We start from the raw sequence: 19,437 nt of genomic DNA on the forward strand, positions 1-19,437 counted from the left end.
AAATATCTCTATTCTTTTATTTTATTAATATCTTCCTCCTCTTTCCAAAACCCACTCACCTCTTCTTTGTGTATGTGTATATAAAAAGTGGGATGTGTTAGAAAGAACAGAGAGGGGAGGGGGGGGGGTTGGGAAATGGGTAGTAATACCATCATCCCTCCGACAGGGGCCTAGGCTGTCGATTGCTGAGGCATCAGGGCGTTGGCATAGTGGAAGTGAAGGTGCCTCGTTCATTGGTATTGGTTCATTGGGATGCAGCGTGGCTGGTGAACCCCGCTCCTGTTATCTGCCTGGCTCACACTCATGAGAGACATTGTAAGGTGAATCGCGCCCACAATGGGCGGGACCACTTTTTGGCAAATCTGCATATTAGAGCAAAGCCTTACTCTAGTGTGCAGGTTCCTGAGCACCCGAGACTTTGGGATTCAATCCCTTCACCTCTGGACCTCGGGCGAACGCCGTTTGATACTGTTCCCCATGAACGGGGACCAGACGGAACAGCACGCGTGGGGGTTTCCAAGGGAATCGGAGGCCCAAGCTGCATGCCCATTGAGCAGGGTGCTGTGTTGGCACTGCTGGTGTCACCTGGTGCTGTTACCTGGGTACCAGCCTGGCACTACCCAGCTGGCACTGCCAGCATGCCAGGTTGCCATTTCTTGCATGCACAATTGGGCCGAGGTTGTCTGGTGGGGATGGAGGGACCCTCCTATGGTGCGTTCGGGCTGGCGGGGGGGGGGGGGGGGGGGGGGCGGGGGTCGGGGATTTTTTTGTGCTACTTTGAGGTCAGGGCGCCATTTAAAAATGGTGTCCCGATCTCTCGCTACAGCAGGGAGTTCCGGTGAGCAGAGCTCCCTATTGTAAAAAACAGGGCTATGTGTTGTCTCGGCTGTGTATTCCCTGTTCGGGCCCCTTATTCAAAGTGAGTCGCATGTAAAAGACAGACTGTAGCAACGGCGGTCTGGGCCAGGCAACCCCGATCCTGAAGGGGACACTGAGTCCACGGACTTCGCACCAAGACACTCCTGCTACTAGCATCTCTTTCCTCAGGAAGTCCCAAACCTGCAGGTAGCTGAAGCCATTCTCTCTGGGCAACTCATCTACTTCCCCCAAGTCCTCCAGCCCTGCAAATGTTCCCCCTATAAACAAGTTTCCAAAGCGCTCAATCCCTGCCTGCCACCACCCCCTAAATCGCACATCCAGCCCTGCTGGCACAAACCTATGGTTTTCGCAGATCAGTACCCACACCAAAACACCCTCCAGTGCCTGACATCCTTAGGGCCGACACCAGCACTGGGCATGTAATGTACCTGGCTGGAGAGAACAGTAAAGGTGCCAATCACCATGCCTTCAAATTCGTTCCCCTGTACAACGCCCCTGCACCCGCCCCACACCCACCTCTCCCCCAAGGCTCATTTCCTCATCTTTAGTGTTAGCCACCCAGTAATAGTTTATCATATTCGGCAACGCCAGCCTCCCTCCAATAAAGCCCCTGCACCCGCTGGATCTTCCCCACCCACACAAACCCGGAGATCAGCCCATTGACTTTCCAAAAGAACAACTTGGAACGAAGGGGACAGAGATCGGGATGTTCTGAAACACAGAAACTGAGGCTGCACTGTCATTTTCACTATCTGCACCCGTCCTGACAGCAACAGCAGCAGCACATCCCACCTTAAAATCTGCCTTCATTTGCTGCTTAAGTTTATGCAATTGTGCCCAACTCCGTGCCACCTGGATACCAAAATACCTGAAACTAGCCCCCACCACCCTAAACAGAAACTCCCCAGATACCTTTCCTGCCCTCTGGCATTAATCGGGAAAGCCTCACTCTTTCTCGTATTCCCCCAAAAAGCTCCACATTACCCCTAATGCCGCCCACCGGGTCCGCAGTATACTATAATAGATCATCCACGGACCCTATGCTCGGCACCCACCCCACTCAATCCCCCTCCAAACCTTTAATGCCTTCAGCACCATTGCCTGGGGAGAGCGGGTAGCCCAAAGTACCCCGGACTCACTCAGTTCGTCTGCACGCTCACAACAGATGCCTTTATATAGCAGCAGGACCAAATCCACAAACCCCTTCCCGAACCCTAAGTGTCCCCGCACCTTCAGCAAATATGGCCACTCCACCTGATTAGAAGTCTTTTACGTGTCTATCGCCACCACTATCTCTACCTTCGAAGGCATCATAATTACGTTGAGTAGCCTTCACACTTTCGCCAACAATTGTCTTCCTTTCAAACACCCCCCTCTGATCCTCGCCTATTACCCCCGTAATTTTAAGTAATGGGTTAAGAGACATTGCAATTAGTTGTCTCATTTATGTTAAGTGTCCAATAATTGACACTGATATGTAAAGGGGCTTCAAGTGGCCTCTGGGTCTGGTGATGTGTAGAGTTTGTGCAGAGTCTGTCAGAAGAAATAAAAGTGTGTTGGTGAAAAATGAACAGAACTTTTGTCTCTTCATACCACAGCATCTAATACATCTAACACGGCACACAGTCCTCATTTCGCAATGCCAGCACCTTTGCCAGTAACTTGGCACCTACATTTAATAATATCAGGCAGTACGACCCACACTGCACCGGATCCTTACCCTTCTTTAAAATCAGGGAGATGGAAGCCTGCGACAATGTCAGGGGGAGTTCATTATACGGCCTCACCAACAGTGGCCCCAGGTCCGCCCCAAACATTTTACAAAATACTACCGGGAACCCGTCCGGCCCCGGGGCCTTACCCACTTGCATCGGCCCGCTTGCGTTGGCGCAGGTGTGGAGGGCCGAAGGGCCTGTTCCTGTGCTGTACTTTTCTTTGTTTGTTCATTGTTCTGTCACCCCCATACCATCCATCACCTCTCAGCCCAACTGGGGCCACCCAGACCCTGAACCAGCCCCTCCCCTTTAGGAAACTCCAACCCATCCAAGAAATGCTGCATCCCCTCCTCTCCGATCGAGGGCTCCGACTCGTAAAGCTTCCTATAAAAGGCCTCATACTCCATTCACCCCCTTCGGCCTTATTATCCTTAACTCTACCAATTATCCCCTCGCCTCCTGCTTCCTCAACTGATGGGTCAACATCGTTCTATCTTTTTACCCGTACTCATACACAGCCCCTCTGGCCCTCCAAAACTATCCCACCGCCTTCCCTAGAAATTAGCCCGAACTCCATCTGGAGCCTCTGCCTCTCGTTCCATAACCCCACCTCCGGGACCTCCGAATATCTCCTGTCCACCCTCAAGATCTCATCCACCAGCCTTGCCCTGTCCTCCCGCTCCGTCTTCATCCTGTGCGCCTGAATCAGTATAAACTCCCCCCTGACTACCAGCTTGAGTGCCTCCCACAACTCCTACATCTGCCATTAACCTCACGTCTAGCCTCCACTGTGGCCTTTGGGCACCCCCTCAGCCACCCGCAAATCTACCCATTGCGGCACGTGGTCGGAAACCACAGTAGCCGGCCACACCCCCTCCCAGCAGCGCCTTGTCCATCACAAAAAAGTAAATCCGGGAGTGCCTCGGTGCACATGTGAAAAGTATGAAACTCCTTCGCCCTCAGCCTCCAAAACCTCCATGGGACACCCTATGCGCTCCATGAACCCCCTCAGCTCTCACCCTCGACGACTTGAGATTCAACCGTTCCAAGCACAGATCTATGAGTGTTTTGAAATATCCCCCCAACAGTAATCCAACTGATGTGAAGCCAAGTCCAGAATCTTCCCCAACACCCGCCTCGTAAGATATACGTCATCCCAATTCGTGGCATAAATGTTTGCCAAAACCACCGGCATCTTTCCAACTTCCCTCTAACCATTGCATACACACACCCCCCCCCCCCCCCCCCCCCACCTCTGAGCAGCCACAATGCTCCCCACCTCAAATGCAATATTCTTATTGACCAACATCACCACACACCTCATCATTATATCCATCCCTTTCTCAGCCACGTCTGATTTCCCCAACTTCAGGTGCGTCTCCTCCAAAAAATGCCATGTCCGTCTTCAGTCTCCTCAAATGCGTGAAAACATTGACCATTTGACCGGCCCATTCAACCCCATCGCGTTCTGCCCAGCCTGGTTGGGGGGGCTCCCCGCCCTCTTCCCCTGCCGATCAGACATGCCCCTTTTTGAGCGTCACGTGTCCCTCCAGCCTCTGATGTCCACCGCCATCGATCCATCCCAACTGCGCCACACCTTGAACGGGAGCAACCAAATGTACGACCATTCACTCCATGGCCGCCACTGGACGTCCAGAACCTTGTTTTTTGATTACGCGCAATTCCGTGATTCGCGTTTCCGGCATTGCAAAGTGGAGAATCCAGGCCAGTGTTCGTAATAAAAGTTGATTCGTGTTTTAAAGTTACAAACCTGGTGACCGTAGTTCATTGGACTCAGCCAAAGACCTTGGGTATTTTAATAAATCTAATTACACAGGCATTGCGACTCCGGGTCAAGTTGGGCTGGAATTGACACCCACTAGCCCTTGGTGTCGTACCAATGAGCATCGAGAACAAGATAATATAGGGCCAATGGTTAAGGGCCAAACCAATCCCACGTCTCGAAGACTGGATACTCTGTGTTCCTTTGAACCTGATACACCCAGCTTCCAAATCAGGATTACTAAAGCATGGCAACCAATTCTCAAACCCTATTGGGAATTCGACTCCCAGTTTGCAGCAGGCTGTCAGAAACCCCCACAGCAGGGACCAGGCTCTGAGACCCCCACAGCAGGGCCCAAGCTCTCAGAGACTCCCACAGCCGGCACCAGGCTGTCAGAAACCCCCACAGTCGGGACCAGACTGTCAGAAACCCCCACAGCAGGGACCAGGCTATCAGAAACCCCCACAGCAGGGACCAGGCTCTGAGACCCCCACAGCAGGGACCAGGCTGTCAGAAACCCCCACAGCAGGGCCCAAGCTCTCAGAGACCCCCACAGCCGGGACCAGGCTCTCAGAAACCCCCACAGCCGGGACCAGGCTCTCAGAAACCCCCACAGCAGGGACCAGGCTCTCCGAGACCCCCACAGCCGGGACCAGGCTGTCAGAAACCCCCACAGCCGGGACCAGGCTCTCAGAAACCCCCACAGCAGGGACCAGGCTCTCCGAGACCCCCACAGCCGGGACCAGGCTCTCCGAGACCCCCACAGCCGGGACCAGGCTGTCAGAGACCCCCATAGCAGGGACCAGACTCTCAGAGACCCCCACAGCCGGGACCAGGCTGTCAGAAACCCCCACAGCAGGGACCAGGCTGTCAGAAACCCCCACAGCAGGGACCAGGCTGTCAGAAACCCCCACAGCAGGGACCAGGCTGTCAGAAACCCCCACAGCCGGGACCAGGCTCTCAGAGACCCCCACAGCCGGGACCAGGCTCTCAGAGACCCCCACAGCCGGGACCAGGCTCTCAGAGACCCCCACAGCCGGGACCAGGCTCTCAGAGACCCCCACAGCAGGGACCAGGCTGTCAGAAACCCCCACAGCCGGGACCAGGCTCTCAGAAACCCCCACAGTCGGGACCAGGCTGTCAGAAACCCCCACAGCCGGGACCAGGCTGTCAGAAACCCCCACAGTCGGGACCAGGCTGTCAGAAACCCCCACAGCCGGGACCAGGCTGTCAGAAACCCCCACAGTCGGGACCAGGCTGTCAGAAACCCCCACAGCCGGGACCAGGCTGTCAGAAACCCCCACAGCAGGGACCAGGCTCAGAAACCCCATGTCCATCCTCTAACTCATGAACCTGTCAGGAGATTTAGATTTAGAACAGTACAGCACAGAACAGGCCCTTCGGCTCTCGATGTTGTGCCGAGCAATGATCACCCCACTCAAACTCACGTATCCACCCTATACCCGTAACCCAACAACTCCCCCTTAACCTTACTTTTTAGGACACTACGGGCAATTTAGCATGGCCGATCCACCTAACCCGCACATCTTTGGACTGTGGGAGGAAACCGGAGCACCCGGAGGAAACCCACGCACACAGGGGGAGGACGTGCAGACTCCGCACAGACAGTGACCCAGCCGGGAACCGAACCTGGGACCCTGGAGCTGTGAAGCATTGATGCTAACCACTATGCTACCGTGCTGCCTAGAGACCCGAAACCCCATGCAGTCGGATCTCAACGAATCAAAGGCAGGCCATTTCCAGGGAAAGTGATCTATTGAATACAAGGATTATCACTTGCGTCTCCTCCATTCTCCCCAGGATAGTAGTTCGTAGTTCCTCAAAGTGAGCGCCAAAGACCTGCACCACAGAGCCGAGATCCTCACCTTAGTGTACAAAAAGGTTAGAACATAGAAAAATACAGCACAGAACAGGCCCTTCGGCCCACAATGTTGTGCTGAACCTTTGTCCTAGATTAAGAACAAATTAATCTACACCCCATCATTCTACTGTAATCCATGTACCTATCCAATAGCCGCTTGAAGGTCCCTAATGTTTCCAACTCAACTACTTCCACAGGCAGTGATTTCCGTGCCCTCACTACTCTCTGGGTGAAGAACCGACCTCTGACATCCCCCCCCTCTATCTTCCACCATTCACCTTAAATTTATGTCCTGTTGTAGTGGTTTGTTCCACCCGGGGAAAAGTCTCTGAATGTCTACTCTATCTATTCCCCTGATCATCTTATAAACCTCTATCAAGTCACCCCTCATCCTTCTCCGTTCTAATGAGAAAAGGCCGAGCACCCTCAACCTTTCCTCGTAAGACCTACTCTCCGTTCCAGGCAATATCCTGGTAAATCTCCTTTGCATCATTTCCAAAGCTTCCACACCCTTCCTAAAATGAGGCACACAATACTCCAAATGTGGCCGTAGCAAGGTTTTGTACAGCTGCATCATCACCTCACGGCTCTTAAATTCAATCCCTCTGCTAATGAACGCTAGCACACCATAGGCCTTCTTCACAGCTCTATCCACTTGAGTGGCAACTTTCAAAAGTCTATGAACATGGACCCCAAGATATCTCTCTGCCCCTCCACATTGCCAAGAACCCCACCATTAACCCTGTATTCCGCATTCATATTTGTCCTTCCAAAATGGACAACCTCACACTTTTCAGGGTTAAACTCCATCTGCCACTTCTCAGCTCTGCATCCTATCTATGTCTTTTTGCAGTCGACAACAGCCCTCCTCACTATCCACAACTTCACCAATCTTCGTATCGTCTGCAAATTTACTGACCCACCCTTCAACTCCCTCATCCAAGTCATTAATGAAAATCACAAACAGCAGAGGACCCAGAACTGATCCCTGCGTTACACCACTGGTACCTGGGCTCCAGGCTGAATATTTGCCACCCATCACCACTCTGACTTCTATTGGTTATCCAACTGGCTAAATTTCCCACTATCCCATACCTCCTTACTTTCTGCATTAGCCTACCATGGGGAACCTTATCAAATGCCTTCCTAAAATCCATGTACATCACATCCACTGCTTTACCTTCATCCACATGCTTGGTCACCTCCTCAAAGAATTCAATAATACTTGTGAGGCAAGACCTACCCCTCACAAATCCGTGCTGACTATCTCTAATCAAGCAGTGTCTTTCCAGATGCTCAGAAATCCTATCCCTCAGTACCCTTTCCATTACTTTGCCTACCACTGAAGTAAGACTAACTACCCTGTAATTCCCAGGTTTATCCCTATTCCCTTTTTTGAACAGGGGCATGACATTCGCCACTCTCCAATCCCCTGGTACCACCCCTGTTGACAGTGAGGACGAAAAGATCATTGCCAACGGCTCTGCAATTTCATCTTTTGCTTCCCATAGAATCCTTGGATATATCCCGTCAGGCCCGGGGGACTTGTCTGTCCTCAAGTTTTTCAAAATGCCCAACACATCTTCCTTCCTAACCAGTATCTCCTCGAGCTTACCAGCCTGTTTCACACTGTCCTCTCCAACAATATGGCCCCTCTCATTCGTAAATACTGAAGAAAAGTGCTCGTTCAAGACCTTCCCTATCTATTCTGACTCCATATACAATCTCCCGCTACTGTCCTTGATCGGTCCCACCCTCGCTCTAGTCATTTTTATATTTCTCACATATGTGTAAAAGGCCTTGGGGTTTTCTTGATTCTATCTGCCAAAGATTTTTCATGCTCTCTCTTAGCTCTCCTAATCCCTTTCTTCAGTTCCCTCCTGGCTATCTTGTACCCCTCCAGTGCCCTGTCTGAACCTTGTTTCCTAAGTATCCTTCTTCCTCCTAACAAGACATTCAACCTCTCTTGTCAACCATGGTTCCCTCACTCGACCATCTCTTCCCTGCCTGACAGGGGCATACATATCAAGGATACGTAGTATCTGTTCCTTGAACAAGTTCCACATTTCAATTGTGTCCTTCCTTGACAGCCTATGTTCCCAACTTATGCACTTCAGCTCTTGTCTGACAGCATCGTATTTACCGTTCCCCCAATTGTAAACCTTGCCCTGTTGCACGCACCTATCCCTCTCCATTAGTAAAGTGAAAGTCACAGAATTATGGTCACTATCTCCAAAATGCTCCCCCACTAACGCATCTATCACTTGCCCTGGTTCATTACCAAGTACCAAATCTAATATGGCCTCTCCTCTAGTCGGACAATCTACATACTGTGTTAGAAAAGCTTCCTGGACACACTGCACAAATACCACCCCATCCAAACTATTTGATCTAAAGAGTTTCCACTCAATATTTGTGACTACCCTGTGACTTCTGCACCTTTCCAAAATCTGTTTCCCAATCTGTTCCTCCACATCTCTGCTGATATTGGGGTCCTATAGAAAACTCCCAACAAGGTGACTGCTCCTTTCCTATTTCTGACTTCAACCCATACTACCTCAGTAGGCAGATCCCCCTCGAACTGTCTTTCTGCAGCTGTTATACTATCTCTAATTAACAATGCCACCCCCCCCCCCCCACCTCTTTTACCACCCTCCCTAATCTTATTGAAACATCTATAACCAGGAACCTCCAACAACCATTTCTGCTCCTCTTCTATCCAAGTTTCCGTGATGGCCACCACGTTGTAGTCCCAAGTACCAATTCATGCCTTAAGTTCACACACCTTATTCCTGATGCTTCTTGCGTTGAAGTATACACACTTCAACCCATCTCCGTGCCTGCAAGTACTCTCCTTTGTCAGTGTTACCTTCCCGACTGCCTCACTACACGCTTTGACATCCTGAACATCGGCTACCTTAGTTGCTGGACTACAAGTCCGGTTCCCATTCCCCTGCCAAATTAGTTTAAACCCTCCCGAAGAGTACTCAAACCTCCCTCCCAGGCTTTTGGTGCCCCTCTGGTTCTGATGCAACCCGTCCTGCTTGTACAGGTCCCACCTTCCCCAGAATGTGCTCCAATTATCCAAATACCTGAAGCCCTCTCTCCTACACCATTCCTGCAGCAGTGTTCAACTGCACTTTCTCCCTATTCCTAGCCTCGCTATCACGTGGCACAGGCAACAAACCAGAGATGACAACTCTGTCTGTCCTGACTTTTAACTTCCAGCCTAACTCCCTAAACTTGTTTATTACATCCACACCCCTTTTCCTACCTATGTCGTTGGTACCAATGTGCACCACAACTTCTGGCTGCTCATCCTCCCCCTTAAGGATCCTGAAGACACAATCCGAGACATCCCTGGCACCCGGGAGGCAACATACCTTCTGGGAGTCTCGCTCGCGACCACTGAATCTCCTATTTATTCCCTTAACCATGGAGTCTCCTATCACTATTGCTTTTCTATTCTACCCCCTTCCCTTCTGAGCCCCGGAGCCAGACTCCGTGCCAGAGACCTGGCCGCTAGGGCAGGTAGGTGACCCAGTAGGTCATCCCCCCGCAACAGCATCCAAAACGGTATACTTGTTTTGAATTGGAACAGCCACGAGGGATCCCTGCACTGTCTGCCCGTTCGTTTTTTTCCCCTGACTGTAACCCAGCTACTCCTGTCCTGTACCTTGGGTGTGGCTACCTCCCTGTAACTCTTATGTATTACCCCCTCTGCCTCCCGGATGATCCGAAGTTCATCCAGCTCCAGTTCCCTAACACGGTCTCTGAGGAGCTGGAGTTGGGTGCACGTCCTGCAGGTATAGTCAGCGGGGACACCGGTGATATCCCTCACCACCCACATCCTACAGGAGGAGCATGTAACTGCCCTAGCCTCCATCCCCTCTTACCTTACAGAATACAGCTGCACTGTGGACCAACTGGAACTCCGCCCTCCGACTCTGCTCCCAGTCAGCTGTACTCTCTGTAGACTCCCGGCTCCCTTCACGCTCTTTGAGGAAATGTAGGAAATGAAATGATACTCCCTCCTCACCTAACTCCCTCAGTCACCAAAGTCTCACTGTAGTACTCAAATGCACCCAAGTTCAGCATTCATATATACATATATATATTTATAGATTTTTTTTTTGTAAATTGGGTTATTGCCCTTTCTAATATAGTCTGCCTTCTGCATCTATATGTACTTTTGGCTGCAAAAAAATGTGACCACATCCATACACATTGGCCTGGAGGTACACCGTCTGCCTTTAGGAGAGATGAGAATATGGCAGACACTGCATGTATTCTGTCGTCCCATGAAAAAAAGTGTCTGTTCACAAGGTCTGCTGGGAGCCAGACCAGAACAGTTTTCCCAGGTCGAATGCTTCAACATGGCGTGAACAATTTCCCATCATCTCAGTTGAATCGGATTTTTTGACCAGGATGTACGTAATTTCCGTTTATTAATGATGAAAGCAACAACAAACACTCATTATCCATTTATTTATGATGACTGTAGCCCGTTACCACTGTGGTGGACAGCTTAATAAGTTGCCAACTTATTTTTTTAGATTTTAGTGATAGCCTGGAACCAATAGTTATTGCACTTTTCCACTCAGCCCTTAATGTTTAATGGTCAGAATAGATCTACATGAATTTGAACATACATTTTGCTGCACATAAACTTACAAACTGATATGGCTTTATCCTCAGGGCAAGGTTACTTAGTGTTTGAAAGATCAAAGGCTCAGACAGGCAATCGAAGCATGTAGAGTAAGCATTGCATAGACAACTCAAGTATTTCATTTGAAGTTTTTTTACGGCCGGCAGCGATTCTCAGCTGTTAGATGGGCCGAAGTCCCAGCCCTTTCCGCCGTTTTTACGAACGGCAAACACACCTGGTCTTGCCGTTCGTAAAAACGGCGTCACAAACTCGCTATTAATAACCATGGCACCGATTGGCACGGCCGTACCACGGCCGTGCCAAGGGTGCCATGGGCCCGCGATCGGTGGACACCGATCGCGGGCAGCGGGCCCGATGCCCGCGCACTACTTGTCCTTCCGCCGCCCCGCAGTATCCATTCGCGGGGCGGCTGAGGGGCAACCCGGCCCGCGCATGCGCGGGTTTCGCGCAAAAACGCGATGACGTCGCATGCGCGGGTTGGAGTCCTCCAAACTGCGCATGCGCGGCTGACGTCATATGACGCGTCAGCCGGCGCTAACTCCGGCAAGCGGGCTTAACGATTTTCGTTAAGCCCGTCTTGCCGGAGCCTACGGCGTCGGGCTGCTAGCCCCGACCGGGGACCAGAATCGGTCCCCGGTCGGGAAGGGGCGCGCTGCCGTAAAACCCGCCCGGGTTTTACGGCAGCTTTACGATTTCTCCCGTTTTGGGAGAATCTCGCCCTAGGTGTTTGATTCCGAGGAATTTACAGAAAAATGTGTAGAAATAATCTTAAATCAAAAGGTTTTGATTTTTGGTGGCAAAGTGGAGCAATGGTTAGCACTGCTGCCTCACGGTGCCGAGGAACCCGGTTTGATACCGGCCTTGGATCACTGTCCACGTGGAGTTTACGCATTCTCCCCACGTCTGTGTGGGTCTCACCCCACAATGCAAAGATGTGCAGGGTAGGTGGATTTAACAGTAAAAAATATATACAAGGCCAAATGGTACAAACACTAATTTTTGTAGGATAAACAGGGTACCCTCCCGTCAGTACCAATGTACGGGGGTGGCTACGATACTCACAGTTCACAATACAAGTTGTACAAAACACAAACGGTACAGGCACTAAACTTTGCGCTGGAGGGACCAGATACCCTCGCCTCTGTACCAACAGAAGGGATAGAAAGGGGGGTGGTGGGCAGAGAGGGGAAAGGAGGGTGGTGGGGAGGGAGGGAGCCGGGGTGTTGGTGGTGGGGAGGACCCAATAGGGCACTGCCTGAACTATCTACAGAGGCAGAAAAGCAAAAGAACCTTCAATTAAGATGTGCCAGATTCCGGAAGTCCCGCAGAGGGGGTGAGGGGCGATACAGTGTCAGGCACGAGTGAGCCCTGCACCCCACTGCAGAGAGCCTCATGTGCACTCTCCCCTCCGAACACTGAGCGGCTGACAGCCTTCGGACAGTCACCCTCCGGACCCAAATCCTCCATATCTTTTTATTAAAACAGTAAAAAAATATATACAAGGCCAAACGGTGCAAACACTAATTTTGTGTTGGAGAAACAGGATACCCTCCCCTCAGTACCAATGTACGGGGAGGGGAGAGGGCTGGATACTCTGATTATTAAAACAGTTCACAACAAGTTTCTACAAAAAACAAATGGTACAAGGACTAATCTTTGCGCTGGAGAGACCAGATACCCTCGCCTCTGTACCGAAAGGGGGGGAGGGGGGAGGGGAAATGTAGGGTGGGGGGAGGGGAGGGGGGGGGAGTCAGAGTGTTGGTGAAGTGGGGCACTGCCTGAACTACATGGTGGCAGAAAAACAAAAGAACCTTCAATTATGATGTGCCAGATTCCAGGAGTCCCCAGGGGGGGGGCGAGGGGCGATACAGGCACGAGTGAGCCCTGCACCCGACTGCAGAGGGCCTCTTGTGCACCCTCCGTTCCAGACAGTGGGCGGTTGACAGCCTTCGGACAGTCATCCTCCGGGCCCGAATCCTCCACGCTAAATTGCCCCTTAATTTGAAACATTTTTTTAAAAAAGGGTTTTGATTTTGTGCAGTTTATCATCAAATAATTATCCTCACCTGACAAGAATAATCAATTACTATTTTTAAAAAATTATTTAAAAAGAAACGTTGCTAGCTGGGATGCATCACAAAAGTTGCATTTGGGATCATACATCACAGATTTTTGTTAAGTGAGTAGCGTGCTTTGTTTTTCAGTATTCTGAAGATCATGCTGGAGTGGGTCATTCTCAGAATGCACTGTTAAACCATCTCCTGCACTCTTCAGCTCAATTTCTTTTAACGTGTAACTTGCTGCAAATGTGTGATGATAATGGTGCAACTCGGATCTTAGTGAATGATTGTCCAACACACTCTCTATCTCCTTAACCAATGTTAAAGGATTGAAAAATGAACAAGAACAATGAAGAAGGAAATTGGATAAATTTCAATCAAATCAGGTACAAGAAGAGAAATAAAGGGAGGGAGATAATGGACAGATTGGGAGGGAAATAAGAGACAAAGGAAAAATAAAACAGGAAATCAACATTTGGTATTTTTAAAATGCCTCAACAATAGTTTGCTACATGCAGATCGAGGCTTAACAATTCAAATAGTTACCTTTCTGGGTTAGAGAAACTGCAGTAATGATTACTTGCTAAAATGGTCTTTTTACCATACTTAAGTTTCTATGGTGAGCTGACTAGAAAATTAATGTGAAAATCCAGCAAGTTGTTAAAAATAAAAGTGGCTAAGTGCAAGATGCCATTCAAGTGAAGCAGGCAGTGGAATGATGTTTATGGGTCCTTGTTAAAACCAACCCTTGTTAAAATTTTTAGTCGCCCCTTCTACAGTTCCTTTATTTTACATGGCATCCATTGTATAATTAGCTCCTAATGCAGCATTGGGACATTTTATTATTTAAAGGTGCCAAAATAAATACACATTGTTGTTGGGCAGTGCTTAGTGGAACCTCTTTCATTAACAAAGAATGGCATTTCTAACAAGCTTTCTCCGACCTTTGAGGGAGTGATTGTTTAAGGACGATGGAGAGGGTGCTGATCAAATGGGCTGCTTTAACCTGCATTGTGTTGAACTTCTCGGATATTGTTGAAGCTACTCACCCAGGTAGGTGAAGAGCATTCTACCACACTTCAGATTGGGGCCCCATAGATGGTGGACTGGCTTTATGAAGTCAGGAGTTGAGTTACTCACTGTGGAATTCCCAGCTTCCAATCTGTTCTTGCAGGTATATAGGTTGGGGAAGGGTGGGGGGAGGAGTGGGAAGGGAGGAAGGAATAGGAGGGGTACAAAGGGGAACGGTGGTAGGTTAAAGAAGGGGAGGGACATAGAAATTCGGAAATGTGGATAAGAAACTCCAGGATTGTTTTTGGTGTCCAAATCCTTAAGGTAAGTAATTGTGCTAATTGACTGCTCTGATTTGATGGCAGTTGATGACAATATCAGTTGATCGTTACTTGTGATGTCAATAATAGTTCAATGATTGCTTTTGAATGCAAATTATGTCAAATGAGTGCAAATTGACTGCAAATGATGTCAGCATGTTTTGATGAGGTTGGGAGCAGAACTCTAGGCACATGTGTGATCTACAGAGTTCTGTCCTAGCTGAAGTTTGACCTCACTGTACAAATCAGATGTGGCTGTCTGCAAGTCAACTCTATAGCATTAGTTCTTCGGATCTTGGTATGTCACTGTATATAATCATTTATGCAGGGTCCTCCATGTAGGGATTCCACAAATAAGATCTAGAAGATGGAGATATACCCAGTGAAGCAACATGTTTGCGAACTGATATGCCGCATAGCGGAATGGAATCTCTTCAAGTTTCACTATAGTTTGATCATCGAATTTGGATTAAGATATCAGATTTAGGCATTTAGTCTGAGCAATTGAAGGCTAAATACAGAGGCAATTTACATTTAAGTATCAGTCAAGGCTTAGCAAGAGGTGGGTAGCACTTTCTCCTCTGAAGCAATAGATTGAGAGATCAAGCCCCATTCCAGAGCCTTGAACACAAAAATCATGGCAAGAATTCTCTGGCTGTTGCAATTCTCTTTTTCTGCCGACAACGCACCCCCATGGGTTTCCCGGCAGCGTGGGGTGGCTTTAATGGGAAATCCCATCCCAAGAGGCAGGAAATCAGAATCCCACTGCCAGCGAACGGCACACCATCGAGAAGCATGCACTGGGGAACCAGAGAATCCAACCCCATATTCTTTTACAATACTGTGGGGCTACAGTACTCTCGGATACCGTTTTTGCATGCAATATTAGTTATTCTCAAAGATCCAATGGAGCAATTTGAAGGAGAGCTGGTAGTTTACCGGCCAATATATATATCCCTCAACAGCACTAAAGCAGATTATCATTAACATGTTGGTGGATCCTTGCTGTGAGAGCAAATCGGCTGCTGTGTTTCCCACATTACAACTGGAACTATACTTCAAATGTGGCTGTGTAGGCGACCTAAAAGGGGTGTATAAATGCATGGTTTTAGTTCCTTTTTTTGGCACACCGCTATTAACAAGTTTAAATTGGGAATCTCGCTTACAGATTTTGGAAAAATCCTGGGACAGGAAAGATTCTATATAATTAAATTTAACAATCCAGAAATTATGCGGTTTGTTAACATTATGACTTTTGTTTCAGCTAAGCTTCCAGCATAAAGTTGGAGTCCTTTACTGTAAAGCAGGCCAAAGCACTGAAGAGGAGATGTACAATAATGAGAATGGAGGCCCAGTATTCGAAGAATTCCTCGATCTCCTTGGCCACAGAGTGAGACTAAAGGGCTTCAGCAAGTACAAAGCACAATTGGATAACAAAGGTAAGTAATTACTTCTTCCCTTTTCGAAGTGTTTTAAAATGACCCTCCTGTGTTCTTGTTCCTCTGGTTGAGAAAGCAAGCGGGCAACAGCTGATTTTTCCATGACACTCAGAAATTATGATATGTGATGGCATCAGCTGCTGCTGAAATGTGATAGGAGTGAACTGATTTTATAGCACCTTGCAAGTTCAGCATCTGCCTGTGTAATTGAGATGAATTCATCAGCAAGCTGCACCAGGGAGGGGCAGATTGCTATGTAGTCTCAATTAAAATTTAAGAGGGAATACATTTTATTTATATCTCTTTATCTAACACTGTCTCGTTCTACCTTACCTGTGACATTTTGGCTCGGATCTGATTTACAAATCAGATATACGGGACGCTCTGGTCCCGCTGCAGTGAATGGGAGATTTGGCTGAGCGGCAAATCCCCCATCCTCGCTAGTAGCGACATTGGGGCGGACTCGCAACAGAGAATCCTGGCAATGTTTATATGGCAATACTAGGTTTGGTATTGTGGGTAATTTTTCTTTCGCTTTGCGCCTGGCGCACCTCCCACTATTCCCCAGGAATACTGGGAGAGCCCCTAAATGGGATTCGTGCCAGGCGTCGGAACAGATCGCAATGCTCCTGACGCGATCTGGTTCACATCTTCACTGGGCGTAAACCAAACTCGCATATGCCAAGGTTCAAAGAGCAGTGCCAGTTTGCCAAGGGGTATTGCCAAGGGACAGAACCTAAGCGGGGCCATGGCCATGAAAGTGGGGGATCCCTCAGCAACGCCATGGCAGGGTATGTTCTCATGAGGGTGCGTGGCATGCCACGGCAATACCCAGTGCAGAGGAGAATGGAAGCGGTTGGGGCTGGGTCACCTTCATGTCTGGGGGGCGCGACACAGACATTTAGTGATGGGGGGAATGTGGATTTGGCCCATGTCTGGTGTGGGGGGGGGGTGCTGGGGATCACTATGTCTGGGGTGGGGAATCCTTCAACTTAACTTTGAGATCTGGGCACCTGATCTCGGAGTTCACCTTGCCGGCATCTTTACTTTCTCCAGAGAAATTCTAAGTGAGGGAGAATTAGTCACTTTATTTGCCCACGTTATTTGCAGATTTAGAACTTCTTTAAACTCTGGTAAATTGCCCCATGATCTTTTGCTGCCAAGGAAGTTGTTTCTATTTATCTGCATTAGCTAATGTTGCCCTTTTGATAATTTTTGAAGTTGTTGGTGAGAATTCCTTGTTGATTAATAACCAATGACGAGTGTTGTTGCCGCACTTGACCTGACCTGGGACGTTCAGCTTGCTAATAGAGATATAGAATGTCAGACCTGGCTGGGTTGGCATGGCTGGAAATGGGTTTCTGTCAGTGAGTTATCAGCCAAGGTGGAATAGGAAAAGTGGAGCAGGTTCTGAGTTGGTTTGTTGTGCTGTTGGTAATGCTTAGAAGTTTTAAGAGGTCGTGGACTTCTTGAGTCATGGGCTAACACTAAAATGTGCTGTCCACCCTTTTGATTAGGGAAAGAGACACAATTCAAGGTAATTTAGTCAAGAAACACCACGGTCGACATATTTTGTGGAGTTGTCTTTCATTAATTTGTTTTCTAAATATGCCTGACTTAATGAATTAATGAGATAAACACAGCTACAAATTAATTCCCTAAAAGCTACCTACAAGTTTAAACTTGCCAGGAATCACAATGGATGGGGACACTATTTGTATCTCTAGGACCTTCATAAGGATCTTGCATCAAGCTAATTAATTGACGTTACCTTGAACCAGTTTCTTGTTGGCAGCATTGCAATACTCCACATTTGGGGGAAAAGTGATCATCATACTTGTGTCACACAAGCATAGGTGAGAACTGTCCAACAGCATACTTGGTGACTTCAGATATTCAAGTTCATAAACATTGTTGGGTGAATGTGATTTATCTTCCTCCTGCTTGTGTTATACTTAGCCTGGAAATGGAAAGATTTCCACTCCCCGGTACTATCATCCCTTGTCTTCTCGATCATTCATCCCTGCCCCAAAAGTGTTCTTTGGAAAAGTAGTTATTGAATTTAGTTGCTTTTCACTTCCAAATGTTTGTACATCATACTTATTTTTGTGTTGCAGCTGACTCCACAGGAACTCATTCTCTGTATACTACATACAAGGATTATGAAATCATGTTCCACGTGTCAACGATGCTTCCATACACACCCAACAACAGGCAACAGGTACATGAGGCACTGAAGTCACACATGGCGTCAGTAGAGAAGATCAATAGTTTTATGTGGAAGACATAACAAATTAATTTCTATGTTTTATCTATCATACCCAGCCACACAGTTCTGTTGTAAATAATTAGAACTTGGATCTAGTACAAAACTGTCTTGTATTTCACTTTGTGAATGTAGTAAATTGTTGTTTGTCTTTTTCACTGTTTTTTGGTTGGTGCGAGAGTTAGAATTAAAAATTGATCCCAGTTCTTACTAGATTTATATTTATAACCAATTCAGTTTATCAAATATATAATCACGTTCTTTTCTTGTCAGAGGTTTAAGTAGTCCTGTATCCACTTTCTAGACAAATTATGCACTCTGTAGTGCTAGGTATGTTCTGTCCGATTCCAAGCACTGCTCTGCATTTGAGGTCTGCTGCAAGACTATGTAATCAAATTTTAATTTGCACAATTGGTTCAGTGTGAATCTTAAAACAAAAGGTTGTGGCTCCCTCAATGTCTCAGTTGATCAAACCAACATTTAATTAACCCATCCAAATTAAAGGAGCTCACATTTGCTACTTAGTCTGTGCTGAGTTAGCTGGTTTCAGCTTGGACGGTTTTAAGATATGCTGCCCTGTCCCTAAGCTAGAGAGGGCAAAAACGCCAGATGCTCCTGCTGACTATCTTGTGATCTTGGCTTTGGAGTGAGGGTAGGGCAAGAGATTTGGCTCCGCTGTCCTCTGACTCAGTGATTGTTGAACTTTTTTGGTTGAAGAACCCTTTTTCACATCAATTAGTCATCACAGACTCTCCTGACTAAATTTTAATATATATTCACTCACCAAAGTGTGCAATAATATATTTTTTTAAAAATCAGTATTTATATAAATAACAGTGAGATGGATGTGGCTGCTTCTCACTGCAGAGTCAATGTATCAGTTTTACTGCACAGAAAGACCTGCTAAGTTTTCTTTTTGATTAACCTGAGTAGTCAATTACTTCATTTTGGTCCATATTGGTGGCAGAGATGAAGTTTTATTCAGTATACAAGTTTATGCCTTTGGGTTTGTTTATTGTCATGTGTACTTTGGTACAGTGAAAAGCATTTTTCTGCAAGCAGCTCAGACAGATCATTAAGTACATGAAAATAAAATAAAAATAAAATACATAATAGGGCAACACAAGGTACACAATGTAAATACATAGACAGCGGCATCGGGTGAAGCATACAGGGGTGCAGTATTAATCAGGTCAGTCCATAAGAAGGGTCGTTTAGGAGTTTGGGTGATAGATGCAGTAACAACTGAACCGTAGGCTCATGTTCCAAGTGACATGGTAGCATTACTTGAGTGTTTCCTGAAGCCTTCTGTAATCCTGTAAGAAGCACCCCCTCCCTCCCCCCTTTGATAATACAAAACCACTAAATTTCATTGGAGCAATCATTCAGTTTCCTGTATTACCTTATTGCCCA

General features: G+C 47.8%; 1 protein-coding gene across 7 annotated transcripts in view; it reads left to right on the forward strand.

The window, feature by feature from the left end:
* LOC119967679 (signal-induced proliferation-associated 1-like protein 2) overlaps positions 1-19,437 on the forward strand; it is a 651,675-nt gene that overhangs the window by 287,108 nt on the left and 345,130 nt on the right. For all 7 annotated transcript variants that reach the window (XM_038800505.1, XM_038800501.1, XM_038800504.1 and 4 more), the window contains 2 exons: positions 15,584-15,758; positions 17,876-17,979. In XM_038800505.1, coding sequence (XP_038656433.1) covers positions 15,584-15,758; positions 17,876-17,979 — 279 coding nt within the window. The remainder of the gene's footprint in view (positions 1-15,583; positions 15,759-17,875; positions 17,980-19,437) is intronic.

This window comes from Scyliorhinus canicula, chromosome 6 (assembly GCF_902713615.1).
Source record: "Scyliorhinus canicula chromosome 6, sScyCan1.1, whole genome shotgun sequence".
Taxonomy (NCBI): Eukaryota; Metazoa; Chordata; class Chondrichthyes; order Carcharhiniformes; family Scyliorhinidae; genus Scyliorhinus; species Scyliorhinus canicula.